The 26,258-nt window shown below is 42.4% G+C and overlaps 1 protein-coding gene across 2 annotated transcripts; it reads right to left on the bottom strand.

Moving 5' to 3' along the window:
• Positions 1-2,151: 2,151 nt before the first annotated feature.
• On the bottom strand, positions 2,152-25,890 carry LOC106565709 (uncharacterized). Of its 2 annotated transcripts, none has more exons than XM_045691856.2 (9): positions 25,674-25,890; positions 8,456-8,561; positions 7,968-8,093; positions 4,918-5,073; positions 4,680-4,791; positions 4,368-4,555; positions 3,871-3,945; positions 3,708-3,772; positions 2,152-3,509 (listed from the first exon to the last, which is right to left on the bottom strand). In XM_045691856.2, exons 1-9 carry the CDS (start codon positions 25,749-25,751, stop codon positions 3,030-3,032), a joined length of 1,386 nt encoding a protein of 461 aa, XP_045547812.1. In that variant the 5' UTR covers positions 25,752-25,890; the 3' UTR covers positions 2,152-3,029. The 2 variants fall into 2 exon arrangements, with proteins under 2 accessions (XP_045547812.1, XP_013988586.1); XM_014133111.3 differs by having other exon boundaries at positions 4,680-4,773.
• Between the last annotated feature and the right edge of the window lie 368 nt (positions 25,891-26,258).

Genomic DNA, 26,258 nt, shown 5'->3' with positions numbered 1-26,258 from the left:
CACCATCATTAAGTGTGCTGACGACACAACAGTGGTAGGCCTGATTACCGACAACGGTAAGACCGCCTATAGGGAGGAGGTCAGAGACCTGGCAGTGTGGTGCCAGGACAACAACCTCTCTCTCAATGTGATCAAGACAAAGGAGATGATTGTGGACTACAGGAAAAGGAGGGCCGAACACACCCCCATTCACATTGATGGGGCTGTGGTGGAGCGGGTCGAGAGTTAAGTTCCTTGGTGTCCACATCACTAACAAACTATCATGGTCCAAACACAGCAAGAAAGTTGTGAAGAGGGCACGACAACGCCTTTTCCTCCACAGGAGACTGAAAAAATTAGGCATGGGTCCTCAGACCTTCAAAAAGTTCTACAGCTGCACCATCAAGACCATCCTGACTGGTTGCATCACCGCCTGGAGTGGCAACTACTAGGCATCCGATCATAAGGCGCTACAGAGGGTAGTGCGTATGGCCCAGTACATCATTGGGGCCAAGCTTCCTGCCAACCAGGACCTACAGTGCATTCGGAAAGTATTCTGAATTCTTATGTATACAGTGCCTTCGGGAAAATATTCAGCCCCCTTGACTTTTTCCAGATTTTGTTACGTTACAGCCTGATGCTAAAACTGATGAAATGTATACACAATACCCCATAATGACAAAGCAAAAACAGGTTTATAGAATTTTTTTCTAATGTATTAAAAATACAATAACTGAAATATCACACTAACATAAGTATTCAGACCCTTTACTCAGTACTTTGTTGAAGCACCTTTGGCAGCGATTACAGCCTCAAGTCTTCTTGGGTATGTCGCTACAGGCTTAGCGCACCTGTATTTGGGGAGTTACTCCCATTATTCTCTGCAGATCCTCTTAAGCTCTGTCAGGTTGGATGGGGAGCATCACTTTACAGCTATTTTCAGGTCTCTCCAGAGATGTTCGATCGGGTTCAAGTCCGGGCTCTGGCTGGGCCACTCAAGGACATTGAGAGACTTGTCCCTAAGTCACTTCTGCGTTATCTTGGCTTTGTGCTTAGGGTCGTTGTCCTGTTGGAAGGTGAACCTTCGCCCCAGTCTGAGGTTCAGAGCACTCTGGAGCAGATTTTCATCAAGGATCTCTCTGTACTCTGCCTCGATCCTGACTAGTCTGAAAAACATCCCCACTGCATGATGTTGCCACCACCATGCTTCACTGTAGGCATTCAGGCCAAAGAGTTCAATCTTGGTTTCCTCAGACCAGAGAATCTTGTCAAAGACTCCAGTCACCCAAGTCGTAGAATGTTCTCTCTGCTACCGCACGGCAAGCAGTACCGGAGCGCCAAGTCTAGGTCCAAAAGGCTCCTTAACAGCTTCTACCCCCAAGCCATAAGACTGCTGAACAGTTAATCAAATGGCCACCTGGACTATTTGCATTGACCCCACCCTTTGTTTTTGCACTGCTGCTACTTGCTGTTTATTATCTATGCATAGTCACTTTACCCCTACCTACATGTACAAATTATCTCGACTAACCTGTAACCCCGCACATTGACTCAGTACCGGTACCCCCTCTACATAGCCTCATTATTGTTATTTTATTGTGGGACTTTTGTTTTTACTTTAGCTTATTTAGTAAATATTTTCTTAACCAACAATGCAGTTTTAAGAAAATTGAGTTTAGGGCTTAAGGAAGCATTTCACTGTAAGGTCTACACCTGTTGTATTAGGCAAATGTGACAAATAACATTTGATTTGACTACACAGGTGCACCTTGTGCTGGGGACAATAAAAGGTCACTCTAAAATGTGCAGTTTTGTCACACAACACAATGCCACAGATGTCTCAAGTTTTGAGGGAACGAGCAATTGGCATGCTGACTGCAGGAGTGTCCAACAGAACTGTTGCCAGAGAATGTAATGTTCATTTCTCTACCATAAGCCACCTCCAGTATCGTTTTAGAGAAGTTGTCAGTACGTCCAACCGGCCTCACAACCACACACCACGTGTAACCACGCCAGCTCAGGACCTCCACATCGGGCATCTTTACCTGCGGGATCATCTGAGACCAGCCACCCGGACAGCTGATGAAACTGAGGAGTATTTCTGTCTGTAATAAAGCCCTTTTGTATAACGACACAGGGCGAGACCCAGATGCAGACACAGGAGGCAGATGGTTTGAGTCTCTAATATTTATTAAAATACAAGGGGCGGGCAATAGGCAAGTCGAGGACAGGCAGAAGTTCATTAACCAGGTCAGAGTCCAAAAGGTACAGGGAGTCAGGCAGGCTCGAGGTCAGGGCAGGCTGAATGGTCAGGCAGGCGGGCTCAGTGTCAGGGAAGGCAGAACAGGTCGGAACCGGGAGGGCTAGAAAACAGAGACTAGGAAAAACAGGAGCACGGAAAAACATGCTGGTATGCTTGACAAGACGAACTGGCAACAGACAGAGAACACAGGTATAAATACACTGGGGATAATGGGGAAGATGGGCGACACCTGGAGGGGGGTTGAGACAAGCACAAAGACAGGTGAAACAGATCAGGGTGTGACATTTTGTGGGGGGAAACTCATTCTGATTGGCTGGGCCTGGCTCCCAAGTGGGTGGGCCTATGCCCTCCCATGCCCACCCATGGCTGTGCCCCTGCCAAGTCATGAAATCAATAGATTAAGCCCTAATTAATTTATTCCAACTGACTGATTTCCTTCTATAAAATGTAACTCAGTAAAATCTTTGAAATTGTTGCATGCTGCGTTTTATATTTTTTTCTATTGTATATTTACAACATTCACAGTAATTACATACATTATTCACATATCAATCATTCTTTGAACAGTCATTGACAATCTATTCAGGTGCTCAAGGCTTTCCAGCACAGCACGTTATGACAAGTCCATGCCTAAGACACATGAACAGTCATTCTGTGCAGTCTCTCTCCACCAATTCAGTCAGCAACAGTAGTAGCATTCATATAAAAATAGAGCCAACAACCAGCGTGAAAAAAACATAATTAAAACAAATCTATTGTCTGGTGCTGTCCTATTTGCTACCAGTCCTCAAACATCATTTCCACTCTCCTGTATTGCTGTAAGTGCCTCTTTTCCGCCCTCTTGCTGTGGCATGTTCACATACACCTCCTCCTCCCTTGATAGAGGGAGCTCAGGGTCAGCCTGGGATGAGTCTATGTGGGTGCTGGTAGGTGTGGGGCATGACCCATTTCCTATGGCCACAGGGTAGTTAACAGTGATGTTGACATTAACTAGAGGACTAGATGGCAGGGGACTGGTAGGCTGGGGGCTGGTGGGTTGAGGGCTGGGCTGGGTGCTGGGCTGTGGAGGAGTGGACTGGAGGGGGCCTATTGACAGGCCCTCCAGGCTGTTGGAGCACCCTGACACCCAGGTCCTTCTTGTATCCTGCTGGTTCTCTGCCTGACTGGGATTGCTGCAGTTTCCCTTTCCCAGCAAACATTGCTGCTGTTCCTGATAGCTGGTAATGAATGAACTGTTCTGAAGAACCATTGGTCCGTCACTATCAAACTGAGAGAGAGAGAGAGAGAGAGAGAGAGAGAGAGAGAGAGAGAGAGAGAGAGAGAGAGAGAGAGAGAGAGAGAGAGAGAGAGAGAGAGAGAGAGAGAGAGAGAGATGTGATATGTTTAAGATTGAGTTGAAGCTGTTGAAATGTTCTTGTCTCCAACATATGCTTTACTTAGGTCAAATGGCAACAAAAAAACTAACTTTAATGGCCTCACAATTTCCATGATTATCTTCTGTAGAAGATACAAGCCTGGACCCTGTGAAGACTGTAAGAGAACATAGTAAACCTACACTAAAATGTCCTTACAGTCGGTCAATTATATTGTTATTACCCTAATCAAGTGCTTAATCTCTAATGCTTTACCTTTCTTGTAAATGATTGTGCCTATGATCAGCAGCAGGATAACACCTCCGATAACACCTCCGATAACACCTGAAACTAATAGACACAGGAGCAGAGGTACAACAAAGCGGTATCCGTACATAGGAGAGATGGAGGCAAAGAAATAAAAAAATCCTGTGTGGTTCAACAACTTCATATCTCTGACACATGGACTGCTGTACAGTTGTAGAATCTTAATTTGATCACTCTTTTTTTGCTGAGAATTCTCCTGCACAGCACGAAATGCAAACATGTAATGTATTCAAGGTTTAAGAAAACTTCTAAAGTTTGTCATTTCCACTTTAAAATGTCAGACTTGATTTTCCATAACAAAAAATGTATCAACCCCTACAAAATATTTCCATGAATTGTAATCCACATAATAATTCACATTTTCTCTTGCTGCAGGATTATTTTCTTGCTGTAGCAAACTTTCTCAATTTAAGATCCTACATCTGTATTTAGCTGCCTATATTTACCTATACGAAGGTCAAAGCCTGGTGATTTGCCCTCTGTATGCAGGCTCTGTAGACTTGGTGTGGTATGCCCTGTACCAGAGGTCGGAATTCTGGTCGGTGGGCTGGTTGGTGGTCTAACCTTAGGTCCACACACCGCATTTGATGTGGTGTTACCATAAGTCAGTACACTCCTTCTCTGCGACACACAGCTGAGGATACAGTGTCATTGTATGAACATAATAAAGTTTGTGTGTGTGTGTGTGTGTGTGTGTGTGTGTGTGTGTGTGTGTGTGTGTGTGTGTGTGTGTGTGTGTGTGTATGTGTGTCACTTACTCTGTGTGGTGCTGGCAGGTCTGGGTGTAGGAGTGCTGGTCAGAGAAGGTTCCATCAGGGCATGGTGCACAGTTCACATCTGAATCTGTTGTCCCTGAAACATTAACCAACACTAACACATTTACAGTGAAAAGTCATACTCAAACTTTCAACTTTCAGTATAATGTTTAATGAGGACAGAATCATGTTGAATTTGTGAGAAATACTGTCAGGCCGAACTCCTGTCTAGCTATAGTACCTTCTATGGCAACACCATGGCCAGGCTGGCAGTGTGTATAACTGACACACTCCTCACAGTTTGGGTGTTGTTCCATTATGCAGAACATCCCAGTCTGGCACATACACTGGGTTTTGGTGGTGCTGGAGCAATTCTGGGCATACTGCAGGCCTTTGTCTTCTCACATAAACAAATAAGATGCTCATTACAGATTAGATGTATCAACTCACACACACACACACACACACACACACACACACACACACACACACACACACATACATACAAACACACACACACGTACACACACACACACACACACACACACACACACACACACACACACACACACACACACACACACACACACACACACACACACACACACACACACGCAAAGGAATAAATACAACAAATCTAAATCACTGCTACAGTGCCTTCAGAAAGTATACAGACATTTTTACAAATTAATAAAAAATAAACACCTCTTACATCTAGATGTTCCGCTAGCGGAACGCCTCACCAATATCAAATGGTAAAGCGTGGCGCGAATTACAAATACCTCAAAAATCCGAAAACTTCAATTTTTCAAACATATGACTATTTTACACCATTTTAAAGACAAGACTCTCCTTTATCTAACCACATTGTCCGATTTCAAAAAGGCTTTACAACGAAAGCAAAACATTAGATTATGTCAGGAGAGTACCCAGCCCGAAATAATCACACACCCATTTTTCAAGCTAGCATATAATGTCACAAAAACCAAAACCACAGCTAAATGCAGCACTAACCTTTGATGATCTTCATCAGATGACACTCCTAAGACATTATGTTATACAATACATGCATGTTTTGTTCAATCAAGTTCATATTTATATCAAAAACCAGCTTTTTACATTAGCATGTTTTGTTCTGGTGAATTCACTAAATTACTCACGATAAACGTTCACAAAAAACATAACAATTATTTTAAGAATTATAGATACAGAACTCCTTTATGCAATCGCGGTGTCCAATTTTAAAATCGCTTTTTGGTGAAAGCACATTTTGCAATATTCTGAGTAGATTCCGTCTAGCTATTTTGACACCCACCAAGTTTGGCACTCACCAAACTCAGATTTACTATAAGAAAAATTGGATTACCTTCGCTGTTCTTCGTCAGAATGCACTCCCAGGACTTCTACTTCAACACCCAATGTTGTTTTGGTTCCAAATAATCCATAGTTATATCCAAATAGCTGCGTTTTGTTCTTGCGTTCAAGACACTATCCGAAGGGTGACACGCCGGCGCATATCGTGACAAAAAAATTCAAAATATTCCATTACCGTACTTCGAAGCATGTCAAACGCTGTTTGAAATCAATTTTTATGCGATTTTTTTCGCGTAAAATAGCGATAATATTCCAACCAGGAGACGTTGTATCCGTTCAATCACTGAAAGTAGAAAATGGAGTCTTCACATGCACGCGTGCGCCAGTGTCATTGTTCTCAGAACGACCACTTTCCAAAACCCCTACTGTTTTTCGCCCAGGGACTGCAGTTATCATTCCACGTTCTGGTGCCTTCTGAGAGCCTATGGGAGCCTTAGAAAATGGCACGTTACAGCAGAGATCCTGTATTTTCGATAAAGAGGCTACAGAAGGCCAAAAAATGGTCAGACAGGGCACTTCCCATATAGAATCTTCTCAGGTTTTGGCCTGCCATATGGGTTCTGTTATACTCACAGACACCATTCAAACAGTTTTAGAAACTTTAGGGTGTTTTCTATCCAAATCAAATAATTATATGCATATTCTAGTTTCTGGGCAGGAGTAATAACCAGATTAAATCGGGTACGTTTTTTATCCGGCCGTGAAAATACTGCCCCCTATCCTAAACAGGTTAAATGTTTTGAGTAAATAAGTATTCAACCCCTTTGTGCTTAACAAGTTATATAATACGTTGCATGGACTCCCTCTGTGTGCAATAATAGTGGTTAACATGATTTTTTTAATGACTACCCCATATCTGTACCCCACACATACAATTATTTGTAAGGTCCCTCAGTCAGGTAGTGAATTTTAAGAACAGATTCAACATCAAAGACCAGGGAGGTTTTCCAATGCCCAGCAAAGAAGGGCACCTATTGATAGATGGATAAAAAAAAAAGCAGACACTGAATATCCCTTTGAGCATGGTGAAGTACGATGTTCGGCTGCATTAACAACACTGTTCGCTTGAGAAGGGTTCAGTATGAAACCAGAAATCTAGTCGTGCTGAGAGCTTTTGTGAAAGCTGTCACTTCCGCAGGTAAGATAGGCGAAAATGACCAGTTGGTGGGCCAGTGACTCCATTTATGTAGGCAAGGGACTCACTTCATTCGCCACTCAACCTGTCTGTCTCCAACAGATGATGTGATTGGTTACTTCAAATGTTCTCAAGTGGTTTAGTTACAGTTTTGACTTAAATCAGCTTGAAAATCAATGGCAAGACTTGAAAATGGCCGTCCAGCAATGATTAACAACCAACTTGTTGAAAATGGCCGTCCAGCAATGATTAACAACCAACTTGAAAGAGCTTGAAGAGTTGTAAAAATAATAATGGACTAATATTGTACAAACCAGGTGTGCAGAACTCTTAGCAACTTCCCACTGGTACACACTGGTTGAATCAACGTTGTTTCCACGTAATTTCTATGGAATTAATTTGACCCAACGTGGAAAAGACATTGAATTGACGTCTGTGCCCAGTGGGTTACCCAAAAAGAGTCACAGCTGTAATCGCTCCCAAATGTGATTCTAACATGTATTGACACGTTGAATAGTTATCTAATCAAGATATATTAGTGAATCAAATGCTTTATTTTTTAAATAATGAAAAAATCTGTCTCCAGACAGAAACAACATAACACATTCTGAAGTCATATGGGGCAGTCTTACAGGCATGGAAACAACATTGGCTATGGATACGGTGGGAACATGTGTGTCTGAGCAAGTACGACGTCATTAATGTTTGAGAAATGTATGAATACTTTCTGAAGGCACTGTATATAACATGACCAATCATTTACTGCAATATAATCCACCCACCTTCTGAACACTTGGGACATCTGAAGCATTTTGGGAAGTAATTGAAGTTCCCACTGTATTGGCCTCTGGGACATGGTTCACACACTGTGTCTGAGGTAGTGCTGCATTCATTCTTCTGGCGTGTCCCTGTCATGACATTTAAGTAATAAGGCATGAGGGGGGTGTGGTATATGGCCAATATACCACCGCTAAGGGCTATTCTTAGGCATGACGCAACATGCAACCCCCGAGGTGCCTTATTGCTATTATAAACTGGTTACCAACGTAATTAGAGCAGTAAAAATAAACGTTTTGTCATACACATGGCAAACTGTCTGATATACCACGGATGTCAGCCAATCAGCATTCAGGGCTCAAACCACACAGTTTATAATAATGCATAACTTACAGTAATCATCTCAGTACATGTACATCTTTCTATCCCTGAAATCCTGACTTTCATATTATGTACGGAAACAGTTTAATTAATGTTGACGATCATCCCTTACCAGGAGCACACTTGCTGCAGCACAGGTTTCTAGGTGTGTTATAGTATTCAGCTATTTTGTTGCGACAGGCATCAGCAGAGTCTGGCGTGTATGGCAGAGTGTACACCTGTAGGGAAAAAGAGACCATGAAGTGCACCTGATCAGAAGGAGGAATGATGAGTAACATGTCCACCAATATTTTCCTTTTTCTTCTATTTAAACTCCTAGTACAACCCAAAGGTTGTATATTGTGTCCGAATAAAGACTGATTATATTCTATCTGTTGGAGACTAGGGAATATACACTGAAACATTAGTGGTATAGTCATTATTTGCCAGTAGACACAGGGCATGTAAAACACACAATGTACTGACAGTAAAACACATTTTAAAAACCTGTGGTAGGAGGAGTGGTAGGTGGTAGGAGGAGACAGGAGAGAGAGAGAGAGAGACTTTTGATAAGCTGCCAGGACTGGCTACGTGTTCTGACTGAACAATACAGCTATACCACTGCCAAGGCCTCACACTATCATCCTCCCTCGCAGCCTTTAGGACAGAATGCCTTTAACAGCCATTTCCTTTTCACGTATGGCAGCCACCCAAAACAAACACATAACAAATCAGGAAAAGTGAATCTGGAGTTTTCTTGACTGGAGGAAACCCTCAATCTTTTTCTCTGGCACTCCCCTAGGACTAGTGTCATTGAGGAAAGTGGTGACTACAGAGGCGTACACAGGGTGGGGAGCAGTTACACGAGGGAAGAGAAATAAAAGATTGTGGTCCCCACAGCTCTGCCACATTCATATAAATAACCTTGAACCGATGACAGTGCTTCATGCTTTGATGCCCTTCAGGACAGACAATATGTGTAGAATATTATGTACATCATGCGCTGGGAGTTCGACCCTAGTCCCTGTGTCTTTGGTTCAAATGACGATGCAAGCCGATCATTCACTGTGAACACTTTAATTCCAATAGTAGCCAGAAGAATGATGGGAATAGTTCTAAACATGTTGTCACGCCCTGTTCTTTCACCTGCTCCTGTGATTGTCTCCAACCCCTCCAGGTGTGGCTTATTTTCCCCAGTGTATTTATCCCTGTGTTTCCTGTCTCTCTGTGCCAGTTCGTCTTGTATGTTTAGTCAAGTCGGTGTGTTTTTCCCGTACTCCTTTTGCTATTCTCCTTTTTCTAGTCCTCCCGGTTTTGACCCTTGCCTGTTTCTGGACTCTGTACCCGCCTGCCCGACCATTCTGCCTGCCTTGACCACGAGCCTGTCTGCCACTCTGTACCTCTTGGACTCTGATCTGGTTTTGACCTTTTTCCCTGTCCACGACCATTCTCTTGCCTACCCCTTTGGATTAATAAACATTGTAAGACTCCAACCATCTGCCTCCTGTGTCTGCATCTGGGTCTCGCCTTGTGCCTTGATACATGGAGTTATAAAGATGTGGTTTTAACAAGAGAGAAACAATTAAAAAAAGATACAATTAGTCATGTATAAGGAATCATCAACAACACAGTAATGGCAATTTGTTGGATATATGCACAGTGGCGTGTATTCATGGATGCCAAGGGAAGCCAGGCTTCCCCCAAAAAATTTGCCAAATTATCTTTCGTCTCTCTATTTCATAATTTTCCTTCAATTCGCAAGAGGCTGAATGTATCTCTCACAGGAGAAAGCATCCAACCGAGTGAAACTGCGCCCGTCTGTCTCTCTATGTGTAAGCCATCTGATGATGTCTGGTCCAAATGAGTATGACATTGTTGCCGCCCGTAGCATTGATTGCAAGGGAAGCCAGCGAGCATTTGGCCTCCCTTGATAGAAAAAGTATAAAAAATTAGCCAATCAGCGTTGAGCTAAACTGAGTTGAGCTCAATTCTGAATGGTCCTGGCACACTCAAAAAAAGTGTCAAGGGAAGCCAGCTTGGATTTTGGCATCACTCTAATCAAATCGCATTGAGCGAATTGTTGCATCTCGTTGCGTTGTTGTCCTCCGGTGGCTAGCTAGCTAAAATTGGCACTTTCCGAAATTAGCCATGGATAGGGAATTGGACTTGTGGTTGTATTTAATTCTCCGTACTGGCCAATGATTATAATGGCGATTCTGATCCAACCATTAATTCATACATTGTTGTCCCCCTGGCCTGAGAGGATGGAAGTTCAATATGTAGCTAGATGTAGAAGGCTAATGTTAACTAGCTAACATTGCCCATGAATGGAAGTTAGGCTAGCGAGCAAGCATTTTAGCCAGGTAGCCTAGGACAACAAAAAATAAAAAGTGGACTCTATGACAGAGTGATAGACCGTTTCGTCAACATGAAAGAGAGGAGGATGGCATTGGCGTTTCTCTACCAGTAGGCTGAATCAACATGTTTTTCTACTTGCGTGAACCAGCATGCACACACACACACACACACACACACACACACACACACACACACGCACACAGAAACCAGAACCATGGACAGCCACATCATATTTAGCTTACGTTGATTGGTGCTGGAATAGTGGAGGCAGCGCTTTGTGGACTTCACTGGACAGAGGTTGATATCCAGTTGTATGATAAAACAAAGGTTGAATTTATTCTGCCACTGTGTCTTCTTATTGTCTCAGCCTTAAGGCCTATATATCACGGTCGCAAAGCAAATTAATTAACAGGTTAACCTCTTACATCTAGACGTTCCGCTAGCGGAATACCTGCTCCAATATCCAATGATAGGCGTGGCGCGAATTACAAATTCCTCAAAAATACAAAAACTTCAATTTTTCAAACATATGACTATTTCACAGCATTTTAAAGACAAGACTCTCCTTTATCTAACCACACTGTCCGATTTCAAAAAGGCTTTACAGCGAAAGCAAAACATTAGATTATGTCAGCAAGCCAGAAATAATCAGACACCCATTTTTCAAGCTAGCATATAATGTCACAAAAACCCAGAAGACAGCTAAATGCAGCACTAACCTTTGATGATCTTCATCAGATGACACACCTAGGACATTATGTTATACAATACATGCATGTTTTGTTCAATCAAGTTCATATTTATATCAAAAAACAGCTTTTTACATTAGCATGTGCCGTTCAGAACTAGCATACCCCCCGCAAACTTCCAGGGAATTTGCTAACAATTTACTAAATTACTCACGATAAACGTTCACAAAAAGCATAACAATTATTTTAAGAATTATAGATACAGAACTCCTCTATGAACTCGATATGTCCGATTTTAAAATAGCTTTTTGGTGAAAGCACATTTTGCAATATTCTAAGTACATAGCCCAGCCATCACGGGCTAGCTATTTAGACACCCGGCAAGTTTAGCACTCACCAATATCAGATTTACTATTATAAAAGTTTGATTACCTTTTGTTGTCTTCGTCAGAATGCACTCCCAGGACTGCTACTTCAATAACAAATGTTGGTTTGGTCCAAAATAATCCATCGTTATATCCGAATAGCGGCGTTTTGTTCGTGCGTCCCAGACACTATCCGAAATGGTAAATCAGGGTCGTGCGCATGGCGCAATTCGTGACAAAAATCTAAATATTCCATTACCGTACTTCGAAGCATGTCAACCGCTGTTTAAAATCAATTTTTATGCCATTTTTCTCATAAAAAAAGCGATAATATTCCGACCGGGAATGTCCATTTAGCTAAACAGAGGAAAGAAAACAAAGCTTTCGGTCGACGCGGGCACGAGCCTGAGTCTCACAGTACTGTAACCAGCCACTGGCCCAGAAATTAGAATATGCATATTATTAGTAGATTTGGATAGAAAACACTCTGAAGTTTCTAAAACGGTTTGAATGGTGTCTGTGAGTATAACAGAACTCATATGGCAGGCAAAAACCTGAGAAAAATCCAAGCAGGAAGTGGAAAGAATTGTAGTTCTTCTTTTGATTCTCTATCGAAGCTACAGTGTCTGGGGTGACGTTGCACTTCCTAAGGCTTCCATTGGTTGTCTAAAGCCTTCAGAAAGTGGTTTGAGCATTCTCCTGTCACTGGGCAGAGTATAGGAGCTCAGTTACTGAGTGGTCTGCCTGGCAACAAAGGGATTGAATATGCGGGGTCACGCGAGCACGCCGTTCCTTCTTTTTCTTCTTGAATGAATATGCTATTGTCCGGTTGGAATATTATCGCAATTTTACATAAAAAATACCATAAAGATTGATTTTAAACAGCGTTTGACATGCTTCTAAGTATGGTAATGGAATATTTTGACTTTTCGTCTCTCGTTCCGCGCTCAAGCGTTATGCCTTTGGATAAGTGATCTGTACGCACGAACAAAACAGAGGTATTTGCACATAAATATGGATTATTTCGAACAAAAACAACATTTCTTGTGGAAGTAGCAGTCCTGGGAGTGCATTCTGACGAAGATCAGCAAAGGTAAGAGAATATTTCTAATACTAATTCTGAGTTTAGGTTGCCCCGAACTTGGCGGGTGTCTGAATAGCTCACCGTGATGGCTGAGCTATGTACTCAGAATATTGAAAAATGTGCTTTCTCCGTAAAGCTATTTTAAAATCTGACACAGCGGTTGCATCCAGGGATAGTCTATCTATAATTCTTAAAATAATTGTTATATATTTTGTCAATGTTTATGATGAGTATTTTTGTAAATTGATGTGCACATTCACTGGATGTTTTGGTGGGAATACATTTTCTGAACATCACGCGCCAATGTAAAATGCTGTTTTTGGATATTAATATGAACTTTATCGAACAAAACATACAGGTATTGTGTAACATAATGTCCTAGGAGTGTCATCTGATGAAGATTGTCAAAGGTTAGTGCTTCATTTAGCTGTGTTTTGGGTTTTGTCCTTGCTTGGAAAATGGCTGTGATTATTTTTGTCTATGTACTCTCCTAACATAATCTAATGTTTTGCTTTTGCTGTAAAGCCTTTTTGAAATCGGACAATGTGGTTACATCAAGGAGAAGTGTATCTTTAAAATGGTGTAAAATAGTTGTATGTTTGAGAATTTGCCGCCCTGATATTTCACTGGCTGTGTCCCGCAGGTCTAGCGTCCCTCCTAGCCCATAGAAGTTAAAGAAACAATTGTAATTGTAGAGTTTAAAAAAGCAAGTGTGTCAAGCGCCAGCATATCTTTGCCTTCTTGGGTACAGTATCCCAAAGGTCTAGAGTCAGGCTAAGGGAGAGTGGGAATCATGTTAAACTTCAGTTTTTGCCATATATGACTATGCATAGCTTAAAATAAGCATTACTAATACTTGTCATATTTTGTGTTTCTTTTTCTTTTCAAGTCTTTTGCTATCACTCTCTTAAGAACCCAAAGGAGGAGGAGAAAGTGAAAAGCTCCAGCTGAAATGGCATTATCAGTTGTACAACAGGAGGGGTAATGGTAGATAGAGTATGCATAGTGTGATTATAAATTTGAGGCCAGGGCTTTATGCCATGGAAGCAGATTACATAGTCAGTGGCCATAAGTCTCTGAGGTGTAAACATACAAATCAACTGAGAATATGAATCATGTATTCATTTCAAAGTTTATATAATGTTGAACAGTATGGAGTTACTATTCAAAAAGGAGGGACTGTTGGATTCTAGCTTGAAATATACTCATTCATGTTACCATACTAGAACTTATTGATTACCTTACATGTATAAGGAATATATATGTTGGGGTCAATGAAGGGTGGATAGGAACTTGGTGTATGGAAAGTTACTGAGTGAGACAAGGGGAAATGCAGAAAGTTCATATTCTGTTCCATGTTTCTAAGGAGGGAGGTGAAGGGTAATAGTTAGTCTCTGATAAGGCAGGCCAGCTGTGGGACTAAGGAGGAGCGAGGACTTCGGCTTGAGGTCAAGTCAACAGATGACGTGAAAAGAAACCCTTGGGAGGGGGGCCAGAGGGGCCACCACAACGACCCTCTTACTACAGTCCTATCTCACACACATACACTTCCACACCCACAAAGGTTCAAGCATCAGGCAGGGCCATGACTACACCAGTGAGAGGAACCAATTAAGTTCCTGCCTGTCTAGATTCCTGTCTAGATGTGTAAGGAGTAGGAGGTTATAAATATATGTGATTGTGTAATCATGCTGTCTTTGCAGCTGTATGACCCAGTGGGTGAATAAACTTGGTTTGAGCTTTTTCTAGTGATCTGTTTGAGTTTTTACACATTTTAAAGAAGACACTGGGATTGCAATATTTTTCCTAGAGTAGACTTTGGCACTAATTACAGGCAACTTTGTGAGATTATAAATAATGTTACAATCAAAATGTTTAGGGTTATGTATGTTATAGCAGAGGTAACATGAGGTAACGTGTAAAGTTACCACTCAAATCTGAAAACAGTTTTTCCCAAATTCCACCAAAATGTCTCCTGCCCCACTGGAGGAGACAATACAGTAGACCACATGTATACAAACATTCCGGAGGCTTACAAAACCATTCCCCTCCCCCACCTGGGACAGTCTGATCACCTTTCACTCTTCCTACTCCCCAAGTATTTACCCCTCATTAAACACCATCAGTGAGGACAGTGAAAGTGTGGCCAGAGGGGTCAGACTCATTACTACAGCACCAGTTTCAACACACAGACTGGAGATTGTTTGCCACTCAGGCCACCCTTGACTCCCATACGGACATTGACACATATGCTTCTTCCATTCTGGATTACATCAACATCTGCATCAACAATGTCACCACCCATAAACTAATAAAGACCTTCCCCAACCAGAAGCCTTGGATGAAGAAAAAGGTCCGACTACTGCTAAAGGCACACAACGCTGCTTTCAGATGCGGAGGCCTACAGATCATCCAGGGCCAACCTGAAAAAGGGCATCAAGATGGCTAAACATGACCACAAACTGCAGATTGAGGAGCACTTCAACAACAACTCTGACCCTCGACGCATGTGGCAGGACATCCAAGCCATCACAGACTACTGGCCAAAACACCCTACCCCACAGCCAGCGACATCTCCATCGCCAACGAATTAAACAGGTTCTATGCTCACTTCGACAGGGACAACAAAGATCCAGCCATCAAAGCTGAGCTCCTCCAAGACGACCCCCCCCCCCCCCCAGACTATCGATCGCAGATGTGTTTTCTGCACTGAGCAGGGTGAACGCATGCAAGGCTGCTGGTCCTGATGGCGTCCCCAGTCGTGTGCTCAGAGCATGTGATGGGCAGCTGGCCGAGGTCTTCACTGACATTTTCAACCTGTCACTGGCCCAGGCGGTTGTCCCCACGTGCTTTAAGACCGCAACCATTGTGCCAGTGCCGAAGTAGTCGACAGCATCAAGCCTGAATGACCTGTTGCACTCACCCCCACGATCATGAAGTGCTTCGAAAGACTGGTTTTGGCCTACCTTAAGTCCTGCCTCCCTCCAACACTGGATCCCCACCAGTTTGCCTACCGACCGAACAGGTCTACAAAGGATGCCATCTCCACAGCATTACACTCTGCCCTGACCCACCTGGACAGAACCAACACCTATGTGAGAATGCTGTTCATAGACTTTAGCTCAGCATTCAATACGGTCATTCCCTCTAGGCAGGTCACCAAACTCCATGACCTAGGGATCAGACCCTCTCTCTGTAACTGGACTTAGGACTTCCTGACCAACAGACCCCAGTCTGTCAGGTTAGACAACTTCACCTCCTCAACCCTGAACCTGAACACCAGTGTGCCACAGAGCTGCGTGCTGAGCCCCCTCCTGTACTCCCTCTTCACCTACGACTGCGTTCCTGTACACGGTTCCATCACCATCGTCATGTTCGCAAACGACTCCACGGTGGTAGGCCTGATCAGTGACAATGACAAGTCAGCCTATAGGGAGGAGGTCAAGCACCTGCCTGCATGGTGCGTGACAACAACATGGTCTTCAATGCAAAGAAAACTAAGGAGCTCATTGTGGATTACAGGAAATCTAAAAGCTGCAGCCACACCCCAGTTCTCATTGATGGCACTGAGCTGAGGTGGAGCGTAAGCCCAGCTTCAAATTCCTGGGTGTCTATATCTCTGAGGACCTCTCCTGGACCCTTAACACCTCAACCCTGGCCCAAAAGGCGCAGCAGCGCCTGTACTTTTTGAGGAGGCTGAAGAATATGGCCTGACTGTCTCCCAAGGTCCTGGTGAACTTTTACGACAGCATGGTTGAGAGCATTCTGACTAACTGCGCCACAGTGTGGTTTGGCGGATGCTCCGTGGCCGACCGGAAGGCCCTGCGTTGGGTGGTGAAAATTTGTGGCAGGTGTGCCCTCTAGCAAACTCTATGGTAAAGTATAAAACTAGGCAAGTTTGCAGGTGCTTCCCTGGGATTTGGGTCATTCACAAACTCAGACAGTTAAGAGCACACCAAACGCTCAGATTAAACTCTCCAAAACAATCCAAAGTGTGTGTGTCAATGAAAATGTGAGTACACAATGTTATCACATTGAAGAAGGAAACTCAATAAGAACATTTGTTTTATGTAGCATTTTGGCCGCTAATGCTAATAGTCCAAGTAAAACAGCCATTTTGATTAATTGATCAATTTTCTTGATGCTACATGTAGTTGTTAATTGACACGTCATTGTTTGCAACTTTCGTGCACATGTTATGTTATGCAAAGGAAGGCCTGCTTTTAGTTTATACTGCTGGCTGGTTAGCCTACTAGTTGAGTTTGATCTACTGTTTGATGTATACCCCACATGCTATATGGTACACTAAATAGCCACTGCCAGTTTAGCTTGCTCTAGCTTTGGCCTAAGTCTTAAAAACACTAAGCGGGATTCTTCTTCTCCCTACAGTTTTCAGCTGTCAGCTTCGTCCACGACTGGCTCATGTGAACTACAATGCTGACACTGTTTTACAATTTTCAAACCTCAATCATTGTTTGCAATATGGCTTTTGAAACATATGGCCCTTATCTTTCATCAGCGAGAAAGAATCCTTCAAATAAAAATGCTTACTGTAGCAATTTTACATAGATCCATACAGCTATGGGTGCCTCCATCTGCCAAAAATACACTTCTGCTACACATCCCGAGAACAAACAGGTGTTCGGAGTGCGCTAGATAGCTAATTAGCACAGGTGGTCACCTCTGTCTTCTGTCTGTTTTCCGTAAACAAGCACTATAACATGCAGATATAGCTGTGTGGAAAACTAACTCTACAAATGGTCTGTATCAATTTAACCTTAAATGTTTTTATTATTTCTCGCTGAAAGAAGGTCTTTATGCTTCCAAAACCGAACTGCAAGAAACCAACCATCTGGCTCTCAACAAAACTAACCGTACAGAAGTTATCTTCGTCCAATGATTTATGTGTAAAGTAATGGAATTGAGAGTTATGATTAGGGCTGGGTGATGTATAAAATGAATTCAAATGTATGTTTTTGCACGTTATTTCAAATGCCTGTATCGCAAGAATCAAGGTTTTGTTGTTTTTCATTTTTATGAGCGTTTATGACCTATTAGACCCTGGTTCGACCCCGGCTGTATCACAACGGGCCGTGATCGGGAGTCCCATAGGGCGGCGCACAATTGGCCCAGCGTCGTCCGGGTTAGGGGAGGGTGTGGCCGGGGTAGGGCGTCATTGTAAAATAGGAATTTGTTCTTAACTGACTTGCCTAGTTAAATAAAAATGTCAGATTGTTCTCTTGTTATATTTTTGGTCTTGTCGCTTTCGATCCTTCCGTCCTGTCTGCACTCCCCATTTACACCAGAGATCTGTAAATAATGACTAGATGCCCTAAAAATGGGAGTTGTTGTCCCGAACACTGGAAGGCAGGCGACAAGTTTAGGTCCCAAATAAGCCCCTAGAAATGCATTGGGCTTATTAATGCCAGAGTGAAACCTTTCGCTTCGCCTCTTTCTCTATGGTTTACACACACACACACCAAGCCTCTCACAAAGTTGAGAGATCACATCTTCCCCTCTGACAAGCGGTTTCAACTCGTTATTCGCATTTGAGGTTTGGTCCAAGTCCAACATAATCGCTCATATGTACATCAAAACACATTGAGACATTATTTTACAGAAATGCAACTTTAACGATACTGACATTGGGGTACCGCAAGCAGCATTTTAGCCAAAGATTGTTATATTAGCTGTCTAGTCTGTATTTCTTATATATAAAATGTGCAATAAGCATAAAACACAATTATATAAGGAATGGGCAACTCATTCTCATTCTGAGAAACAAGGTAGGTCACTTGATTTCAACATCTGAACAAAGTGGACAGGCTAATATGCTTTTCAAACACTTGGAGACAGACATGGGTGTGTTCATAACAATTTAACTGTGTTAAGCCTTGTTAGCTAGCAAATAGATCCAAGTTGGCTAAACTTGAAATATAAAGATTAGTTAGCTAATCACTAGCACGTGGGCTTGAGATTGTTCATTTTCTATAGCCTAATGCCTGCTACAATAAGTTAGTCATTATTAGTGAATGTGCATTATGCATGGTTCTAAACTCAGCAAAAAAAGAAACGTCCTCTCACTGTCAACTGCGTTTGTCAGCAACCTTAACGTGTGTAAATATTTGTATGAACATAACCAGATTAAACAACTGAGACAAACTGAACAAGTTCCACAGATGTGTGACTAACAGAAATGGAATAATGTGTCCCTGAACAAAGGGGGTTCAAAATAAAAAAAAGTCAGTATCTGGTGTGGCCACCAGCTGCATTAAGTACTGCAGTGCATCTCCTCCTCATGGACTGCACCAGATGTGCCAGTTCTTGCTGTGAGATGTTACCCCACTCTTCCACCAAGGCACCTGCAAGTTCCTGGACCTTTCTAGGGGGAATGGCCCTGACCCTCGAATCCAACAGGTCCCAGACGTGTTCAATGGGATGGAGATCTGGGCTCTTCGCTGGCCATGGCAGAACACTGACATTCCTGTCTTGCAGGAAATCACGCACAGAATGAGCAGTATGGCTGGTGGCATTGTCATGCTAGAGGGTGTCAGGATGAGTCTGCAGGAAGGGTACCACATGAGGGAGGAGGATGTCTTCCCTGTAACGCACAGCGTTGAGATTGCCTGCAATGACAACAAGCTCAGTCCGATGATGCTGTGACACACCGCCCCAGACCATGACGGACCCTCCACCTCCAAATCGATCTTGCTCCAGAGTACAGGCCTCAGTGTAACACTCATTCCTTCACGATAAACACGAATCCGACCATCCCCCCTTGTGAGACAAAACCGCGACTCGTCAGTGAAGAGCACTTTTTGCCAGTCCTGTCTGGTCCAGCGACGGTGGGTTTGTGCCCATAGGCGACGTTGTTGCCGGTGATGTCTGGTGAGGACCTGCCTTACAACAGGCCTACAAGCCCTCAGTCCAGCCTCTCTCAGCCAATTGCGGACAGTCTGAGCACTGATGGAGGGATTGTGCGTTCCTGGTGTAACTCAGGCAGTTGTTTTTGCCATCCTGTACCTGTCCCGCAGGTGTGATGTTCGAATGTACCGATCCTGTGCAGGTGTTGTTACACACGATCAGCTGTCCATCCTGTCTTCTTGTAGTGCTGTTTTAGGCATCTCACAGTACGGACATTGCAATTTATTGCCCTGGCCACATCTGCAGTCCTCATGCCTCCTTGCAGCAGGCCTAAGGCACGTTCACGCAGATGAGCAGGGACCCTGGGCATCTTCCTTTTGGTGTTTTTCCAGAGTCAGTAGAAAGACCTCTTTAGTGTCCTAAGTTTTCATAACTGTGACCTTAATTGCCTACCGTCTGTAAGCTGTTAGTGTCTTAACGACCGTTCCACAGGTGCATGTTCATTGAATGTGGTTCATTGAACAAGCATGGGAAACAGTGTTTAAACCCTTTACAATGATGATCTGTGAAGTTATTTGTATTTTTACGAATTATTTCTGAAAGACAGGGTCCTAGTTCAACTTGCAAAGTGCATTTTCAAAAGCCAGATCAGGATGATTGCAAAAAGCTATTTAGAAAAAAATCATTAAATTATTAGTGGGTCTTATGGTTGTGGAAGGCTTCTATTTAGCCTGTCACAAGCCCTGAATTCCTTCGATTATTGCTGAATGTTTGAAATGCAGTGTGTTTTACCTTTAAATTGTACAACGCTTATTTAGAGAAAATATTCAAATTGAAATGTATATGTGAATTGCCCATATGTTTTCTTTTTTTAGATTGTTAGGCCATATTGCCCAGCCCATGTCATGATCAAGGGCTAGCTTTGGGCTACCACACATGTTATTGCATCCCACTTTTGCCATTCATATTGTGCTCTTGCTATGTTGTTGCTATGTTTGTATAGCTTAATCATGAATATGTTTTTTGCAAATTGCTATTGATATGTTTAATAATGCTATTCATAGCGCAATGTTTTACAATTATAGCATTTGATAACCTAATTATGCATTCATGTACTAACATTATTGCTTGTTATTATTTGCTTCCGACTTCAACTGTAGTTCTGTTTCTTTATGTCTAATGCTTAACTCTGTGTTGGACCACTCCTGCACTTCCATATGGTTTCGACCTTTATTCTGTTTACATATGTCTAATGTTTAACCTTATACTGCTTCTTCTTCCTACTTCCAAAGGAAATAGTATGGGCACTGGAAAATTACTAGGCGACCGGAGACTCTCCAACATGGGTACTGGAAAATTACCAAAGAGATGGATTTTTCACCCTCACATACAATGACATTCTAGACGATTCTCTGCTTCCAACTTTGTGGCAACAGTTTGGGGAAGCCTCTTTTCTGTTTTAGTATGACACTGCCCCTGTGCACAAAGTGAGGTCCATACAGAAATGGTTTTTCGAGACCGGTGTGGGAGAACTTGACTGGCCTGCATAGAGCCCTGACCTCAATCCCCATCGAAAACATTTGGGATTAATTGGAACACTGACTGCGAGCCAGGCCTCATCACCCAACATCAGTGCCTGACCTCACTAATGCTCTTGTGGCTGAATGGAAGCAAGTCCCCACAGCAATGTTCCAACATCTATTAGAAAGCCTTCCCAGAAAAACAGAGGCTGTTATAGCAGCAAAGGGGGGACCAACTCCATTTTAATGCCCATGATTTTGGCATGAGATGTTCTAGGAGCAGGTGTCCACATACTTTTGGTCATGTACTGTGCCTTATCAATATACAAATGTGAAAGACTGTTCAAGTTTTGTAATTTAATAATAAAATAAAGCACTGAAGCTTCAATCATTTATTGAAAATAATTCTGTACAAAATTATTATTCTGGACAACACTCATGTTTGTTTGAGCATAATATTGTACATTTGACCGTCTGTAATTACTGAGGAGTTTATAAACACCATGTATAGGGGCGGCAGGTAGCATAGTGGTTAGTGTTGGACTAGTAACCAAAAGGTTGGAAGATCAAATCCCTGAGCTGACAAGTTAAAAATGTCGTTCTGCCCCTGAACAAGGCAGTTAACCCACTGTTCCTAGGCCGTCATTGAAAATAAGAATTTGTTCTTAACTGACTTGCCTAGTTAAAGGTAATAAAATAAGAGCAGGGAAAATTCTACAATAAGAGGGACTCCCATTTACAGTATTTGAAAACTCCAGAAGAAGAAGGGATTTAATTCTGCAATAGACAGGATTCAAAACATCATAGTGTTTAGGAGCTTTAGAGAGAATAAGCAGCAAGAGGAGGGGATATAATTCTGGACTTGAAACACCATAAATGTTTTCAACCTTTTCTGGTTTAGTGCTCCCAGTCTCTGGCAAAGTGTTGCACAACTCTTATGTGGTGTTACATCACATGGCATGTTTCAGAACCCCTCTGGATGAATGTTTCAATAAACCTTAAATATGTCCCAATACCTTCACAAGCATGTGTTTCAATACTCCAGCAAAGTTAAAGTTTTGTCTCCTTTTTAAGGTGGTGGCAGCTCAGTTGCCACTTTTTTAGTGTTACAAAGCACTTCATTTTAACAGTGTAGTTGCTCATTCAACATAGGTTTATTTGCTGCTACTTCACTCAATCCCATTTTAAAAATCACACCTTCCAAACAGAAATATTGATGCCCAGACATATCCCATAGTGAGACATCGCACTGATATTCTCATAGAACCAGGGTTACATAAGTAACCTTATGTTTTGTTTGAATAACAGAAGTACACAGTGAAATATATATTGAGTTTTGCAAAAACAGCAGTATTTCTTCTGATGGTAAAATTGGTAACCGAGCGTGTCTAACGGTCAGTGTGACGTCATCAGAGTGCGCAGCTGAACACTTACGCTGGAAAACACTTGGTTTGTTCATTTTGATTAAAACGAAACCGTTATTAATTAAATATGAATACCTAACGTGTTTTTGCGTGGATTCCGCGAATGCTAGCTGGCTGTACTACAGACACCTGTCGTTGTCGTGGGAAAGACTCATTGTTATATTTTCGTTAAACAACTGGTTACAGTAAATAGCCAACCTGGATACTAAGAATGAATTGTGGTTTATTTGGTAGCATTTCGTAGTGTTACTCATTTTACTAATTGCATTAGTACTGTACAAGGTTAGATGTGCGTTATTTGATAGATTCCCCGCTCCCCCTACCTCGAGGGCTTCCAGTGGGGAGACCTGAGGTCAACCTACCCCCACCCCCCTCCCCATCTCGTACTTCTGAGTGGGAGACCTTCCCAGGCAGTAGTCTGGCTAGCTCAGAAGCTAGAATCAGGGCGCCCACTCCGACAAGGTTAAATGACCCACAGTCCCATACGGTTGTTATGGGTGTAAGATGGCACAGTGATACCATGTGTTGGTAAATGTTAATTACTGCAACTCCAGTGTTTTCACCGGTGTACTTGAGATACCCGGATGTATTTCAATGTACTGAACAAGTCTGGTTACTCGCATCAATGCCTCTGTGACATGATAGCCTTCCCTGTAGCTCAGTTGGTAGAGCATGGTGTTTGCAACACCAGGGTTGTGGGTTCGATTCCCACGGGGGGCCAGCACAGTAAAAAAAAAAAAATGTATGAAATTGTATGAAATGTATGCATTCACTACTGTAAGTCGCTCTGGATAAGAGCGTCTGCTAAATGACTAAAAATGTAAAAATATCATTGTCGTGAAGTGCAAATGAGCAATAGAAAACCGATCGCGCAAATGACATCATTCTGAATTTTTGCCCCCTTGGGCGGCTGCCCATGTCGCCTATACCTAAATCCGCCACTGATCCACAACTAGATAATTAAACAAATTAACTATTGACCATCTGGGGCTAAATTGTAGGTCTACTCCTGGTGTGGTATTTGGATTTATTTCATTCCTTTCTGAACAGACAGCAGTAATTCTATAACTTTGGCAAATGTATTTCAATGTATATTGGCTGCTGCAGCACCTCCAGAACCCCTTCGTTCTGCTATGATTCTATAAGGAAATACATTATTTAGTGCAACGCTGGAGAGATGAGAGTTACAGGCTCATGCCTATCAGTAGAGAGTGGGAGAGAGATCATAGAAAGTGAATCTCATTCTAGTTCTCTGCGAGATACAAGTGCGCTTCTCTTATCACAGCAATGGCCACGTGATGGTCTATATAGGCTACAATGTTGCGCAAATCTTAAACCCAGGCTCTCACAACAAGAATCAATTATCTGTTTTCACATGACGTTTTTTTAGAGGGCAGCCAGGAGAATTAGAGGAGTCAAATTGAATTAGCCTAACTCTGATTGCTTTTATTATAATTTCTACATTGCAAACAGTGAAAAGTATTTGTAATGCCAGGAGAGATACCGGATCCTGGTAAATGGGTTCAGGAACGAAACCAAAACTGAGAGGTACCGGATCCTGTTCAGTAACAGACTGTTAGTTACATGACCTACAAGTATATGTTTCCGACATTTTCAGACCACTAAACAACTATTGACTGAGGGCTCCGGAGTGGCACAGCTGTCTAAGGCACTGCATCTCAGTGCTAGAGGCGTCACTACAGACCCTGGTTTGATTCCAGGCTGTATCACAACAAAGTCCCATAGGGCGGCGCACAATTGGCCCAGCTTGGTCTGGGTTAGGCCAGGTAGGCCGTCATTGTAATTAAGAATTTGTTCTTAACTGACTTGCCTCGTTAAATATAAAATGAAATAAAAAAACAATTAAAGAAGTCGCAAAGAAAACAGGAGCTGCCTCCACCATTTCAACGTTATCAAATCACCTCTTCTTATTCTAATATAGTGACAACTGAAAGATACCAAAAACGATTTACTCCAGTAAGCTAAATATGATGTGGCTGTCCATGGTTTTGAGTTGTGTGTGTATGTTGTGCAAGTAGAAAACATGTTGACTCAGCCAACTTGTTGAGAAACGCCAATGCCATCCTCCTCTCTTTCATGTTGATCAAACATCTATCACTCTGTCATACTTTCATTTTTTGTTGTCCTAGGCTACCTGGCTAAAATGTTTGCTTGCTAGCCTAACTTCCAATCAAAGGCAACATTCGCTTGTTAACATTAGCCTTCTACATCCTCATCCTCTCCTTCTACATCCTCTCCTGAACTTCCATCCTCAGACCAGGGGCACAATGTATGAATTAATGGTTGGATCAGAATCGCAATTATAATCATTGGCCAGTACGGAGAATTAAGTTAAACCACAAGTCCAAATCCCTATCTCCATCCGTGGCTAATTTAGGAAAGGGCCAATTGTAGCTAGCTAGCTGGCTATCCACTGGAGGACAACAACAACAACAATGACGAGATGCAACAATGAACGTTTTTCTGTCAGTGATGTATGCTCTCAATGGGATATGATAGGAGTGATGGCAAAATCCAAACTGGCTTCCCTTGACACCTTTTTTTGGTGTGCCAGGACCAGTCACAGTTGAGCTCAGTTTAGCTTAACGCTGATTGGTTAATTTAGTATAATTTTATTATCAAGGGAGGCGAAATGCTCGCTGGCTTCCCTTGTCTACAATGCTATGGCGGAAACAATGTTTGGACCAGACAGCATCAGATAGATGGCCTACACAAGGGCGCTGTTTCGTTCGCTCTGATGCTTCCTCATGTGAGACACATTCAGCCTCTTGCGAAATTAAAGAACATTATGAAACAGAGACACGAAAGATACATTATTTCATATTTTGTTTGGTCAATTTATTTGAATACACGCCTCTGTTAAGCACTGGACCTACCCGCATTTGTCCTATAGAGACTGTCGTTTGCATTTTCCGTTTGTAGTAGTTTTTTTGTGGGGTTTTGCATTACCCCGCCCCCTCCCCGTTACACAGTAATCTCGCTTCTTTTGGTCGCTCAACTCTCCTTAAAGTCCGCAGGACACTTACCGTGTTTTCAACAGGCTGAACCGTGATCGCGAGAAGAATCCTTACTGTAAAAATGCCACTTACAGTGTTTAGTATCATGATTGATTCAATTATTATTGCCCCTTTAAGATCTTGAGGAAATAGTCCATATAATAGTGAAACCGCGTAGATTGCCTAGCCTACAGAAGAATGCTCGAATTACCGCCCGACGGGAAGATAAATGAGCGTTTCCTTGAAATGCTGAGTGTTTGAGGAAACAGAGGGCGTCTTTCTACTTTCAGCAGTTACCCATTTAGTAACGGAATTACGACATCTAAACACTTAATAATTCAGAAACAAAATCTCTAACTTATTGGTAGGTCTACCATCAAATCCAAAAACAAATCGATTTATTAGTCAGATGCTTCGTAAACCACAGGTGTAGATTAACAGTGAAATGCTTACTAATCGGTCTTTTTCCAACAATGCAGAGTTAAAGATGCAATTAAAATATAAGTAGTGACACGAGAAATACATACTTGTTACTTCTGTGAACTTTCATTGTCCTCCAACCTCATGAGGGAGAGAAATTAGAAAATATCTTAACGACAGTATGTGGGTTTTTGG

This window comes from Salmo salar, chromosome 12 (genome assembly GCF_965601325.2).
Source record: "Salmo salar chromosome 12, fSalSal1, whole genome shotgun sequence".
NCBI classification, from domain to species: domain Eukaryota; kingdom Metazoa; phylum Chordata; class Actinopteri; order Salmoniformes; family Salmonidae; genus Salmo; species Salmo salar.
The sequence above is the reverse complement of the archived record's forward strand: the minus strand, read 5'-3'. Positions and strand labels throughout refer to the sequence as shown.

Coding starts and splice junctions, on each gene's coding strand:
- LOC106565709 (XM_045691856.2), bottom strand. CDS start 25,751: ATGATACTAAACACTGTAAGTGGCATTTTTACAGTAAGGATTCTTCTC. Junction 4,792..4,917: donor CCATGGTGTTGCCATAGAAG/GTACTATAGCTA, acceptor TAAATGTGTTAG/TGTTGGTTAATGTTTCAGGG. Junction 3,510..3,707: donor GAAATTGTGAGGCCATTAAA/GTTAGTTTTTTT, acceptor TCTCTCTCTCAG/TTTGATAGTGACGGACCAAT.